Source organism: Vipera berus (assembly GCF_964194415.1).
Source record: "Vipera berus genome assembly, chromosome: 1".
NCBI lineage: Eukaryota > Metazoa > Chordata > Lepidosauria > Squamata > Viperidae > Vipera > Vipera berus.
The window spans coordinates 25615709-25631239 of NC_138202.1; the positions used below are offsets into that span (position 1 = coordinate 25615709).

General features: G+C 41.5%; 1 protein-coding gene across 4 annotated transcripts in view; it reads left to right on the forward strand.

Annotated features, from left to right (window-relative positions):
- Positions 1-14973, forward strand: part of FBXO34 (F-box protein 34) — a 62271-nt gene extending 47298 nt beyond the window's left edge. For all 4 annotated transcript variants that reach the window (XM_081329285.1, XM_081329288.1, XM_081329286.1 and 1 more), the window contains 2 exons: positions 8964-9172; positions 10558-14973. In XM_081329285.1, coding sequence (XP_081185411.1) covers positions 9093-9172; positions 10558-12673 — 2196 coding nt within the window. In that variant the 5' untranslated portion in view covers positions 8964-9092 and the 3' untranslated portion in view covers positions 12674-14973. The remainder of the gene's footprint in view (positions 1-8963; positions 9173-10557) is intronic.
- Positions 14974-15531: the final 558 nt, after the last annotated feature.

Consider the following 15531-nt stretch of genomic DNA (forward strand, 5'->3'; position numbering starts at 1 on the left):
AAAATATGCAGCTTTTCATGATAGAAGCTTAGCACCTTGCTTATAAGGGACGCGGTGGCTCAGTGGGTTACGACGCTGAGCTTGTCGATCAGAAGGTCGGCAGTTTGGCAGGTCGAATCCCGAGTGCCGCGTAACAGAGTGAGCGCCTGTTACTCGTCCCAGCTTCTGCCAACCTAGCAGTTTGAAAGCACATAAAAATGCAAGTAGAAAAATAGGGACCACTACGGTGGGAAGGTAACAGCGTTCCGTGCACCTTTGGCGTCTAGTCATGCCGGCCACATGACCACGGAGACGTCCTCGGACAAGCGCTGGCTCTTCGGCTTTGAAACGGAGATGAGCACCGGCCCCTAGAGTCGGAAACAACTAGCACGCATGTGCGGGGGAACCTTTACCTTTACCTTGCTTATACAGATCAGACCAATTTTGTTTTGTTTTTAATAAGCACTATCTTTGTTCTTTGTATTCTTCTCTCTCTGTAATGTTTTTCTTCTATCTCTGTGTATTTAGTTTTAGACAATCGTGTTCCGGTGCTTAGCATTTCGCGAACTTGTTTTTTGGTTTTTTTTTTACTCTTTGAAAATCGCTTATCTACTTCCATTTGAATATTTTTAGGGAGGAAATACTGGAAAATGTGTGCAAGCCTTAGTGATTGTGACAGTAAGAACCACAGTGAAACAATGCAAAAAAGAATTGAGGTCACCATGGATACACAGTTGAAAATACTCAGAATAGGCCTTCAAAGACAGTTTGTCACCTTCCATCCTCAATGGGATGTCTGTCTGAATTTATGCCACTGTTACGTGGGCAACTGAAACCGAACTGGGTCTCATTGAAATAGTCCAATGCCATTTGCTGCTGTTACCGCTTGGATGAATTTGCTGAACTGTAGGACATGGTCAACCTCTTTTGAGGAATCTATTGAAGATAGATTCAATGTCTTGTCTATGGGGATTCTCAGTCATCCAGGTCATGGTTGTCCCAAAGTCCTTTTTCAAAAGGCAACTGGACTTTCTTTGTTTTTCCTTGAAGGTGTTTCTCTTCTCATCCAAGAAACTTCTCCAGTTCTGAGAACTGAAAACTGAAAAAAAATTCTTGGATGAGAAGCGAACCATTTTCAAGGAAAAGCAAAGAAAGTCCAATTGCCTTTTGAAAAAAGGCTTTCTATGTCTCTGCACAACATGCTTCTTGTGGTACATATTGGGTGTTGCACCTCTGTCAGTTAGCTTCTGGTATACTAGTGAAGCCCAGGGACTGTGCTGGTCAGGAAGCTGCTGCTATTGGGAGAGCAGAGTTATTAACTCAGTGGACTACCTTTTTAGATGCTGAATTAAATTGAATTCTTTATTGGCCAAGTGTGATTAGACACACAAGGAATTTGTCTCTAGTGCAGAAGCTCTCAGTGTACACGCAAAGCAACAGAAAAATAATAATCCTCCATTGTGACATTCCTGTCCTCTCTCAGGAGCTTGTTCTTGGAACACCTGCTGGATTCTCAGCCTCTTTTTTTCCTCCAAAATCCACTTTTTGTGTGAAGACTTTGATTCAGCCCAGCACCCCATTTGCACTTCACCAGCACTCAGACTGTGTTGCCAGAATTCAGTGGCAAAAATAGCTGAATTTTATTTAACAAGCAGTTTCGATCCATTTTTCAGGATTTTGGATAGTTTTACACATGGGAATAGGAGTGGTTTGCCAGCAGGAGGCCTCCCCATCTTTATCCTTAACAGCTCACATCCCTTCCATGTTGCCTTTGCTTTTCCTTTCAAGGGCAATAGATCATGTCTGTTTTTCAACATATGTTAAGTCACACCCCTCTGTCATGTCCAGCCAGATAGAATTACAGTTCAACACATCAGAAGGACAGCACATTTGGGAAGATCGGTTCAGGATTTCCAATAAAGCTTTGCCCTCCAGGCTCACAGCAGTGTCAGCAGCTTTGTCAGGGTCATAAATCATCTATATTCAGCAGTGGAATTAATTGTATCACTCGTTTATTTATTTTTTTTATTTTTTTTAATGCAAACATTTTGTCTACTAATTGAAGTTCTCAGGGTGGATTTAATCTGAAGAAACTTGAGGTTTTGGCAGAGTTGAATGGCATTTGCATGCTTACATATTGTTTCACTGTGATCCTCTGGGACACCCCTTCCCCCAGCAGCCAAATGAACTATTTGAAATGGAACAGCTTTCTACTTGATTTACCAAGTCGAATGCTTTATCCCATGTTAACAAAACGGCAGAGAATTTTGATAAATGCAGCAGAGTCCTGCAACCCTGAGCATCTGTGCTTGGAAGTAACTTCTGTTTAAATCAGTGGGATTTGCCTTTAGCGAAGTGGGCTTGAGATGAGGTTGAGTGGATACATAAGAAAATGGGTACAAAATTTGGCACATTCAGCTAAGAATCACCTGATCATAAATGATTATGGACATGCAGATAAGCAAAAAGTGAAAACTTTGGGACTCTGCTCAATTTGTAAGGATTTCATCTATTTTTTGTTGTATCCTGTTAATTATTCAAAGTTAGTTTATAACTGGAAGTTATTGCTAGTTAGAGATGCAGTGATTCGCATGCTGAAAAATCATTTCCAATCATTTCCAGCTTGGGGAAAGAATTCTTTGGTGAAATCTGAGCAACTCATTTTCAGCTAGCTTAAAATTCTATTTTCAAAAAGTTGGTTATTACAACAATTTCAAAATGTATGGGTTATTCTCCCAAGATACTAAGTTGGGTGGGTACCAAGACTACTGGTAAGTCAGGAAAACTGACCATTTTGAGGGTCTTGTGATTGCAGCAGGTATACATATTATAAACATTGGGCCAGATCATGGTGGCTAATGAATTTTGGTTTGAAAGCCATTCCCACACTTACTTTCTTGTTGTTTTTTTAGCTGAAACGTTATGTCACTGAAATTCAGTCATCCTGCCACTGAAATTTAGCAGACTGGGTCTACTGTTAAATGCTAATGGTGACAGTTGACTACCAATTTTTTCCTAGTGGCTAAAGAATGAGCTAACTCACTAAGCTGGTATACCCATCACACTAAGCCACAGGAAAACAACAACCAACCAACTAACACAAAGTGGCTCCTGAACACACCATTCACCAGTATAGCATGAATTACAGGTAGTCCTCAACTTATAACTAGTGGCTATGCATACCGGCATCTCGGATTAACCAGACTATTCAATCTTTAACGATGGGGAGTGAGGTGTTACCCCCCCCCGTTGATAGGGCTCGCAACTTGGGCGTCTTCCTGGATTCACGGCTCAATTTTGAAGATCACATAGGATCCGTGACCAGAGGGGCTTTTGCCCAGTTTTGCCTGGTGCGCCAGTTGCGACCCTATCTGGACCGAGATTCCCTACGCACAGTCACCATGCACTCGTGACCTCCCGGTTGGACTACTGCAACGCTCTCTATATGGGCTGCCCTCGAGGACCACTCGGAGGCTTCAGCTGGTGCAGAATGCTGCTGCACGAGTTGTGATGGGGGTTTCCCGATACTCCCATGTAACACCTCTACTCCGCGAGCTACATTGGCTTCCGGTTGCCCTCCGGGTGAGATTCAAGGTGGTGGTGATGACCTATAAAGCCCTAAATGGCTTGGGTCCGGGATATTTGAGAGAACACCTACTGCCGGCATCAAGTTCCCTTCGTCCTGTGCGCTCCCACTTGGAGGGCCTTCTCAGGGTGCCGCCTGTAAAAGACTGCCGGCGGATAACACCCAGGGGGAGGGCCTTCTCAGTGGGTGCGCCTGCCCTGTGGAACCAGCTGCCCGTGGAGCTTAAAACTGCCCCCGACCTTTGGTCATTCCGCCGGGACCTGAAGACCCGGCTCTTTGAGCTTTCCGGACTAGGCTGAGAGTTTTTTTTCCCCCCTCAGGGAACAAATTTAATTATTTTAACTGTTTTTAACTCTTGTATTGTATTGATGTTTTTAAATACTTTGTAAACCGCCCTGAGTCCTACGGGAAAAGGGCGGTATATAAATTCAAAAAACTTAAACTTAAACTTATTTGTTTAGTGACCATTCAAAGCACTGAAAAAAGTGACTTATGACCGTTTTTCACACTTACAACTCTTGCAGTGTCCCTTGGGTCACATGATCAAAATTGGGATGCTTGGCAACTGTCCTGTATAACGGTTGCAGTGTCTCAGGGTCATTGGATCCCCTTTATATGATCGTCTGACAAGCAAAGTAACGGGGAAGCCAGATTCACTTCACAACCGTGTTGCTAACTTAACATCTGTAGCAGTGAAGATCGTAAAATCCAGTAAAATTCACTTAACCAACTGTCTCACTTAGGAATGGAAATTTTGGGCTCAGTTGTGGTCATAAGCCAAGGACTACCTATATTCCTCAGGCCCCCAGGCCCAGGAAAATAGCCAGGTCTTCAAGGTTTTCTGAAGGGTGAAGAGAGTCAGGGCCAACTGGACTAGGGTGGTATGGTATTTCAGAGAACAGGCTCAGCTACACAAAAGGCCTCCTTTCTGGGTCCCACAAGGTGACAATCCCTAATAGAGGGGTCTAGAGCACGCCTCTCCTGTGCAGCCTAGTGAAATGGATAGAAATGGTGAGAATAAAGTAGTCCCTCAAATATCCTGGGCGAGTGCCGTGCAGGCACAGAGAGTCCACAGCATCTATTGACCAGGAATAGAAATACATAGCTAAGACCTCACCTTCTGATATTGAATGACTTCACACAGCTGCTTCACCTGGATATTAAACAAGAATGGATAAAGAAACAATCATTGGGATACCCCACATAAAAGGGGAAGACCCCTCCTCCCATCAATACTGGGAACCAATTGTAGAGGAAGAAGGAGAACCAGGATAACAACATAACCCCCAATTCCCAACCCCTGGAGGTGGTCCAGAAGAATACTGTGGTTGATGGTATTGAGGCCAAAAGAAAAGAACGTATGTAGCTCGGTTGAACTGTGGAGTCCTTGATGCTCTTTGAGCTTCTTTGTTTGTTTATTTATATATCAAGCTACTTTACCCCTATCTCCCTCAATGAGATATTTGCAGACATCTCATTATTTGATTAGATAAAATCAGTGCTAGTGCAGATGTGTTTTGGTCTTTGTTTATGGTAGCTTGCCCTGCCAATATTGGTGGGAATATGATCTTTTCCTTGATGGTTCTTGAGTAGGTTGCTGTTTTCTGATTGTCAGATTGATTGATTATTTGCTTGATAGCTTGTCTCCTTAGTACAGACATGTCAAACTCGCGATGTCACATGACGTGCAACGTATCAGAGCTTTTTTCCCCCCCATTGCCTGCAATGGGGTGGGCGCAGTTTCCTTGTGACGTGTCCGACCCACGGGCCGGCACTTTGATACCCCTGCCTTAGTAGATCGTTGGTTAGGATATTGTTTTCTTCTTGATTGTCTGTCTGGTGTTAACTGCTTAACTGGATGTTGGCTACTGAAGAAGGTGTGTACTGGTATTGAAGGCCATTAAGAGAGCCAGGATAGGCATACTACCTCCATCCTACTCCCCTCCAGAGCTTATCTACTAGTGCAACCAATACTATTTCAGTCCCCTACCCCAGCCACTTGATTAGAAGGAATCTAGACAATCTGCTCCATCAAGGGCCCTCTGAAACTGCAAAGCAACCATCTTCTCAACTATCTTCCCTGAAAGGAGAAAGTTGGACACAGCAAAAATTGTCTACAATGGATGATTTTGCAAAGCCAGCTAACTATAATATATTCAGTAACGTATGGTCAAACTAGCTCTAGTTTAGAACAATGTGTGAATCTACCTAGTACAAAACAGGTTCTTAATTTCTTGGTAAATGTTGTTTTGCAGCTTCATGATAGCTTTTACTCTTCTGCCCTAGAGATGACACCTGTTTCTCGAGAAGTTCCAGTGTCCTTCTGCTCTGGATTCCTGAGATAAAGGGACAGAACTGACATTGTTCTATAGAATATAAAGTGACACACTGATACCATTTCATGGGGATCCACAATGCAATTATATTGATGTCTATGTATTCATAAAGAGCCAGATTGCTAAGGTTGATATTAGTCTCTCTCTCTCTCTCTCTCTCTCTCTCTCTCTCTCTCTCTCTCTCTCTCTCTCTCTCTCTCTCTCTCTCTCTCTCTCTCCCTCCCTCCCTCTCTCTCTCTCTCTCTTTCTTTCTCTTTCTTTCTCTCTCTCTCTCTCTCTCTCTCTCTCTCTCTCTCTCTCTCTCTCTCTCTCTCTCTCTCTCTCTCTCTCTCTCTCTCTCTCTCTCTCTCTCTCTCTCTCTCTTTCCACACACACACACACATGTATGTATGTATGTGTATATATGTATATATGTCTGTATATATGTATGTGTGTGTGTATGTATGTATATGTGTGTGTGTGTGTGTATGTATATGTACACACACACACACAAACGCAGGGTTTGGTTTCCACCCTGTGTTCTGGCCACAAGTTCTGTGTTTGCTTCAGATAAATTTCTAGGCTTCTTTCCAGGTGTAAGTGTAGAGGCATCAGTACAAGTTAGCTTAAGTCTGTATTTACAATACCCCACCCAAAATGCAATCAAGGAAAAAATATTCCAGTCAAGGCTAGTAGAATAAGCTATCCCATGTAAGCAACCAGAAACTCCATTCCCCACAATGATGCTTTTGTAGTCTGGTAATGAAATTTCTTTAAGAAGTTAGCTTGAAGATCTTTTTGTTTCTCTCCAAAATCCAATAGGCTAGGTAAAATTTTAAAAGCCAGCATTGTATTCTGAGAATATTTGCAATTTTGATGCTTCCTGTTTTTATTTCTACTGTAATAACCGTAGAAGTAATTTTAAATGACCATTATATTGTGAGATCTATTCTTTGTTTTGTTATTATCAGGGCTTTTTTCCGGCACCTTTATTTTGCAAAAAAAAAAAAAAAAGCTCCCTCTATTGGCTTTAGGAGTAGGCAATCTTGGCTCTTTTTTATGACTCGTGGACTTCCAGAAATCCTGAGCCAGCCACGCTGAGGGGAAAGAGAGAGGTTTCCAAGCTGAGCCACGCTGGCTCAGGAATTCTGGGAGTTGAAGTCCTTGAGTCATAAAAGAGCCAAGGTTGCCTACTTTGCACTAGAGGAGGACATTAAAATTATTTACAAGGTTACTTCTTTAGGAACTAAACTTTTAGAATCTAAAACAGCTAATTCAAAAAAGCCAACAGGAAAGAACCTCACATTTTTCATCTGCTTCTGTCTTTTGGAAGGTAAAATTAGATAACAAAATAATCTATTTCCTATGTTAACATCTCTGCAATGAAATCAATAAAGGTAACAAGAAAGAAATGAGAAACATTTTTCTCAATGTAATATGTCTAATTTAGCTGATGCTAGAAAAAAATAGTATCTTTTGTACACTCTTGAAAACTATTTTGAATCTATAACCATCTATTACAACTAAACCAGTTTAAATTAAACAATTCTTAAGAATAAAATATTCTTAATTTGGACTTTACTTTTACTGTTTGGACTGTTGTGTGTTTTGAAAAATAGATTATTTAGAATCTAGTTATGTTGCACTTTTTTAAAAAAATTCCATTTATATCCCGCCCTTCTCCGAAGACTCAGGGCGGCTTACAAGCTTAGCAGTAGCCTTCATTCATTCAGTCTTTAAATAATTAACCTAGTATATACATAACAATATATGATGTTTTCCATGGTGAGCTTAACATCAATAACAACATTTATTAAAAAGGCTAAAATAATTTCTGGTGGTATTATTTGTACATTAAAATTTTGTTTAGTCACAATCTTTCACTTTTCACATTCTGGATGAGCAGTGGTCATGTATCCTAGCAAAAGATGTTACATATGTGCATAAGCGTAGTCAGTAGCATATGCCTTTTTAAAAATATCAAACATGCAAAGAAACAAAAAAAGTCCAAAATATCTGTATTACATCCAGAAGTGCCAACTTTGCAACCAATGTTTCTCATCCATAACTATGGCACCCTAAGGATACCTGCATACATGCAAATGCTTCTCTGGGATCAGTAACGCAGCAGGGATTGCTTTTTCCTTCCAGTAACAGATTGCTGGGAAATACCAAACATGGCCTTGATAATTCCAATGTTTGTTACACATTTTTCTGGATGTGGTTGGAAAGAAGCTGTTTGGCGCCAGAGAACACTGCCATGAGGAACACAACTCTGGGTTGGGGTTCGGAGCAGCTCTGGGTGGGGGCTCAGCACAGGCCGCGGCGTGGCAACCGCGGGGAGGGGAATCTCCACGGAGGCTGTGGGGAGGGGAATCCCCGCGGCATGTGACTCCGAGCCGCAGGGGCGAGGGTGCAAAGGACAGGCGGCAACGCCGTAGCAAGACACCGGCATCGCTCCCAGTGACAGCACCACTGAGTTCCGGCACTTTTTTTTTTAAGAAAAAAAGCACTGGTTATTATGCATATTACAGTATAGGTTTTTATACTGTATGGCTGCATTTGTGCATGTGCATATTACTTAACCAACCTTTGAGCCTTGCAAATCCTTTGTCAGAGAATCCAAAAGAAAAATGTGACTACCTAGCACAAGAAGTAGGGGAAAGAAAAATTGACCTGTTTATCAGTGATAGATACAGTATGTCTTTGGATGCAGAAGATACCAAGTTTGTTGCCTGACATCTCTAGGTAGGAATGGAGAAAAAATGCTTTCTGAAAGCTGCATCAGGACAGTTCTGATGCAGATGGATAACAGGTAATTTAATTATATTCACACATTGCCTTGATTGTGGTATACACCCCATAGTTGGCTGGATTCACACTCCATGGTTTACACACTGTAACACACACGGAAACCTTCTGATTGTTTAGCATTTGTGTGACCTTATGCAAATAAACCTGTGCCCCTCCTGATTGAGGGGGTTTGCATTATCCTGAATATTGGCTGAAGTACCGGTCGGTTGTGCATGGTTTACTAATTCAAGCCTGATCACATAATTTCATTTCTTCCCTGCGGTTTTTAGGTGTCAAAGACCCAGTTGGCCATTGCAAGGGGCGAAACAAACTGATGCAAGAGCCCTGGCAGTGGACTGAGATGGATTGGCTGTGACAACCTGCGGCTGGTGGAGGGGGGGGAGGGAGTGGGGAGAGTGATGATGAAGAGTTCCTACCGAGCTGGCCTCCACCGGGAACTGCTGAATTCTACATCCTCCGCCTTCTACCCAGTCAAACGGTATGAATGCCTTGTGCCTTCTGTGGCCAAGTGAAATGCTCCAGAGCCCTCCGGCTTCTGCTTTGGGAATCACTTTCTTATTTGCTGCACTCCTCTCGGCTAAAATAATTGGCATGGAGATCTCCCCAGGAATGCCTAGGTTTATAGATTGCATCACTAGCAAAATGGTGGGGTTTGAGTTATAATACCCTGCTCATTTCAGAGATATAAAATGAAAGAACAGGCTGTTTCTGAATAAGGCATAAGAACACATCAAATTATTTGAATTATTTAAATATTGGATATCCTTTGAATCCAAAAAAGTGATTCAGCAGCAAATCAACTATCATGAGGACCCAGATTGTTGGGGGCAATAAGCTGACTTTGTAATAATGCCGCTTGGGGGGGGGGGGCGAAAGCCCTAATAAGCAGGCATATACATAGAATGAAGGCTATTGCTAAGCACATTTGATTTGTGCTTAGATTGTAAGCCGCCCTGAGTCTTCGGAGAAGGGCGGGATATAAATGGGATTAAAAAAATAAAATAAATATAAACCAGTGTCTCTCAGCTTAGCAACTTCAAAATGTGCTGGCTGGGATTTCTGGGAGTTGGTCCACACATCTTAAAGTTGTTAAGGTTAAGGAACACCGCTATAAACCACAGAGGAATTCTGGGACAAGGTGAGGCTGGCAACCTGAGGCTGTATGGACCAGCTCCCAGAATTGCTGACCCACTTGAATCAACACCATCAGTTGTACTGTAGATTGTAGATTTCACCACAAAATCAATTGAGACTTCATTCCTTTGGACCTTCCCTCTGGAGTCCAGTATAAGTGCTCCGTAAGCAATGCTAGCATCCCATCTTCCTCTTCAGCCTTTCATTTCCACATCCTAAAGGATGGAATGAATACTACTTAACATACATGATTGGAAAGTAACATGGTTCCTGATAAGCAGCTTGCTTGCTCTTATCTCAGTTACTCTGCACAGCAACCTGTTTTCAGCAGCATCGTTTCCTTTTTTAAAAATAAGATATTAAAGAGACGTGCTGAATATTCATTACTCTGAATAAACCTAAAATTCCAACCCTTCAAAAAAACAAATTTGCCTTTTCTTCTCATTATCTGTCTATTCCTTTTACAAAAGTATATTAGGTGCTTTATTACCTGCTGAAGTCTTAACAGATATATTTGTAATTTGAGAAAATTATGCTACCACTTTTCATGCTTGCAGCTTTCCATCACACAGAGTTGAAAAAAAAGAAAGAATTTGGGGTACGTAAGGGCCTTTCCCAACCCACAGTGTAATAATTCCAAAGTTCATAGAGCAGTTTTAATCCTTAAATTCATATTTACTCTTAAATCAGTATCTTTTCTTTCTCATTCCCTTCCCTTTTCCTCTCCAGAATATCTGGAATGCACTTAAAGCCCTATCTCAAGTTACAGAAGAAAGAGAGATCTTTTGAAATAAGCCTGGACTCTCCACGAAGCCCACCCATGAGCGAGCAGAGATTAGCAAAAGACGAAAAACCTAGGAACCCCAAACCAAAATGTTTAGCCAATCCGCCTCTTTGGAAACCGTTGGGGAACCTCTCGACCAATACACCCTATAGTAGGAACAGCAACCAAAGCCATGTGGAAACACCCAGGGTCAAAGAGAAGAGAGCTACCCCGCCTGCCTCCATCCATCAGGGGGAAGAGGAAGAGGGACTGCTGGATATTTGGGCGGTTGTAAAGCCTGGGAACACAAAAGAGAAAATAGCCTTTTTTGCAACCCAGCTATGTAGTGACACCAGAGTATTTTCCATGAAGAACAAAAGCACTTGGGACATAGATGGGCGAGCAACCAAACGCCGGAAAAAGTCACTAGATATCAAAAAGGCCAAGGTCCACTTGGAAAGGATGAGAGAGGCCAATGCGAGGTGCTACCAGCCCGAGCCATTTGCCTGTGGCATTGAGCACTGCTCCGTACATAATGTGAATGATGGTGGTGAAGGGGGGTTCCCTGTTCGACCATTATCAGTGGTTGAGATGGTTGCTTTCCTGGAGCAAAGAGCAAGTGTTTTGCTGGCCAGTTGCACCAGAAACTGTCCCAGTGCCTCTGCTGTGCCCAGGTTTGCCGGGCAACCTAAAGCTGCCCCTTCTTCTCCTGTGTTCTTTTCTGACTTCAGGGCTTCCGAGGTTCCGTCTGAAAAGCCGCCCTGTGGCAGTCACGGTCTAGAGCAGCAGGCTGAGCCAGTGCGTGTCTTGGAGATGGTTGCAAAGCTTGAATCGGAGTGCCTGAGGCGCCAAAGCGAACGTGAAGCAGGGAGCTTGTCTAGAAATAGTAGCTTCCGGCGGAATGTAGGGCGAGTGCTCCTGGCAAGTGGAATACTACCAGAGAACGAGTCCGACAAGGTATCATCTCTGGTCCTCCACCAAGAAGAATGTAATGATGAGAAGGTGGGGTGGGGATCAAAGCACAATGGCTCAGTGGAAGATAGTTTATGGGAAGGTCCCTCTTCTGGCCAGTCTTCCTTTGATGCTTCTCTTGAAGGGAACCATGATCTTAAGCATGGGCAAGGAACCATATCTGTCAGCTGGTATAATTCTCAAAACACCACTGAGTCACATCCCTCTAAGTATTCAGAAGCTGTTCAGACATCTCCGCATTTCTTATATAACAAATCTTCGTCAACTGAACGCACACCAAAAGAATCAGTAGATGTTGCTAATTTGAATTCAAATGTGAGAGTGAGTGAATCCTTGAATATTAGCATATCTGTCAGCAAGATAGATCAGAATTGCAAAAAAACCCTGTCTTCTGATTTGAGCTTTGGTGAAGATTCTCTTCCAGGAAGACTTTTCTTGCTATTATCCAAATGTGAAATCTCCCAAGAGTGCCTGCAGTCAGTGGAGACTCCTACGGAGGAATGTCCAACAGGGACCCAAGGAAAAGAAGCTTCCTCTGCTGACCAAGTTTGTATGAGAAGCCATGTTTCAGGTGACTGCCCTGATGTTTCCTCAGAGAATGTACTGCAGATCCTTGACTCATCTCATCTAAAGAGGCAAAGGTCTCATGACTTTTTGGAAACCAGGTTTAAGATCCAGCAACTTTTGGAGCCCCAGCAATATCTGGTCTTCCTGCCCCACCACATTATGGTGAAGATATTTGGCTTATTGCCCACCAGGAGTCTGGTGGCACTCAAATGCACTTGTGGATATTTCAAATTTATCATTGAGTACTACAATGTCAGGCCAGCAGATTCACGCTGGGTTCGTGATCCACGCTACAGAGAAGACCCTTGCAAACAGTGCAAAAAGAAGTACACCAAGGGTGATGTCTCGTTATGTCGGTGGCACCCCAAGCCCTATTGCCAAGCTTTACCTTATGGGCCTGGGTACTGGATGTGTTGTCACAGATCCCAAAAGAATGTCCCCGGATGCAAGTTAGGCCTCCATGACAATCATTGGGTCCCCGCCTGCCATAACCTTAATCGTGCGATTCACAAGAAATCCAGGGAAATAGATGAGGACTGTTAGCACATTCTGCACATCTTTTGGGAGCCTCAATCATGGGTAGGAGGAGAATTCCATGCCTTGTGATGTTTACACTGTATGTAGTTGTTGGGTGGTTTTTCTTTCCCTTTTCCACAGGGCTACCAAACTGCACATACTTTAAATCACAAAGGCCTTTTTACCTTTTAGAGAAAAGATTGTGTTTAGCCCACCCGTGTACATAAGTGCTCTAGAATAGCTTCATCTTGGGTGTCTCGACAGCTGGTTGACCAACATCAAAGTGCTGCAACGCAGTACCTCAGTGTTTGCGGCTACAGTCCTGTGTTTTAAGTGTCTTGTTTTCAAATCTGTATATCATGTATAAAATATACATTTATATATATAAATATATATAAATATATATTAACATTGTTTCTGAAAGGAAACTAAATATGTAAATCAATCTTCAAAAAGGATGGTTTAACTGGACAACCTTAAAACGACTAGAACACATATGTGGTAGGTTATATTTGAGGGTGGTAGCAGGAAAAAGAAGATTGTTGTCATATAGCAGAGAGCTCTGGTCTATTGCATCCACCTTATCTTGGGTTTTTTTTTTTACTTAATAAAATGTGCATTCTAAATCTGTCCTTTATCACTTTTTTTTCTTCCCAGTGCTTAGAAAAAGTACTAAGTACCTAGTACTTAAAAGAAATTATTTGGGAAATAAATGTGTATTTTGTGGCACATTATTTTTTTTTCTTTTTTTAGAGGCAACAGATTCTAATACCAAAGATACGAAAATGAACATTACAGACGTTAACCATGTCTTGATGAATTTTGCAAATCCCAGAAAATTTTATCAGTCTTCACAAATTAAACCTAAACTATCTTTTTTTCAGACATCCACAAAATTTTCTTAAGATTCCCAGCTTGCATAAACATTGACCTGGATCAAATAACATACTATTAGCTATACCTATGTGTATTTACATATTACATCATTTGTATGGTGCCCGTTTCAAAATAAATCTAGAGACTCTGCCAGATATAACACGTGAATAGGACAGTCTGTGATTTAATCAGTAACAATGGCAGACAACTGATGTTTATTACAGTGATGTCTTCTACAGAAATTCATACAAACAGATTTAATCTTACACTAAAGTAGCTATTTACATCACGAAACAACTTTCCTCATGAATCATATTTTGACTACTAAAAAGCAAGATTTCTGTGCCTGATTCCCTTTATAATCAAGATCTTGTTTCAGGCTTCAGTCTGTTTTAATCTTGGTTGGTTCTTCCTGAATACATTGTTATTCTTACGGAAAATTCATGAACAAAATAAGAAATCCTAAGAAGGCCATGAAAGCAAATAAGGATAGCAAGGAATAGATTTGTCCTTAGCTTGAAGAATTCCCTCCTTTCTGGATTCTACATCAGTCAATGGGTAGTCCTATATCCTGAGCAATGGTTTTAATTGCTTAATTGAATTGTTTAATTTTCTAGTTAGCATAAAATGGAGATACTACAAAGATTTTAGAGCAGTGTTTTTTGAACTTGGCACCTTTATGAAGTTAAAAAAAATGCAAGATGAGAAACCTGATAACGTTTTTTTGGGAAAGATTGGTTAATTTCATGAATTGTTACATGCTCTGCAAATTTACACCTTCAAGATACTGCACACTATTTTTTTAAAAAAAAGATTATATAAATGAAAGGTTGAAATGGTTTTTACAATTCGTACATTTGCAGCAAATCTTTTATATTATTTTTAAGAAAAATACACTCAAAGAAATGGGAAGCAATGTTTGATTTGTCAGCACTGTGCTTACAAGCCACAGAGAGCAAAATGGAAAAGTTCAAAATGATTTGAGAATTTCAGCTATGAAAATAAACCAAGTGTGGAAATCCCTTAAAGAGAGGCAACAGCTCAGTTGGCCTAAATTTTGGGAGGTAATGGAAGAAGAGGAAAATATAGGGGAAATTGCTATGTTCTTAATTAAGGGTACTACCTTGGCAATAATTTCTAATCTGAAAGGGTAATGGGAACCTCTAGTTTTGCCTTTATTTCCTTTAAGACGGGTGTCCAACCTTGTCAACTTTAAGACTTCAACTCCCAGAATCCCCCAGCCAGCCATGAGTTGAAGTCCACAAGTCTTAGCCAGGTTGGACACTCCTGCTCTAAGGTTTTGTCAAGAAAACATTGGTTGGTATCGTGCTTTATGGAGAAGGCATCCGGACTTTATTTTGAAGGGTTGGGTTCAATCTGGCAGCCATGAGCCAAATCAGAGATCGCAACAGCTGTGAAATATATTGTATCAGGGCAACACACCCCTCGCCCTTGCATTTAATAAAAAAAACCCTCTTGGTATTGGTACCCTTGCAGATCTCAGATTCAGATGAAAATTATTTCAAGTGTTTTACAAAATTTATCATTCATAAAGGTTACATTACTTTCTCCTGTTTTGGGGGTGTAGATGGGGACCAACACACTTCCTATAAAAAATGGAAGAGCATTCTAAGCCATACTGGGGGGGGGGGTTCTTAAAAATGGTCAACTAGTAGACAAATAGCCACCAAATCGTTGTGTGTCACCCAGTTACCTCTTGTGAAATGGGCAGCCATATACATTTGATATAATGATGCTCAACCGGAATTCTTCAGACTGAAAGCACTTTACCAGCAAGAAATGTGGCCACCTTATGGTTCTTTATAAATATCTTCTTTTTCCTCGGTCAGTTGCTTTTATTAGATCAGCATAAAATAAAGAATAATCTTTTCACAAGAAGACACTTGATAGAGGGGCGACCAGCCACACTCTAGACCAGGAGTGTCAAACTGTCACGCCAAAACCGCACAATGGGGAATAAAGTCATGTCACGACACGTCACATGACAT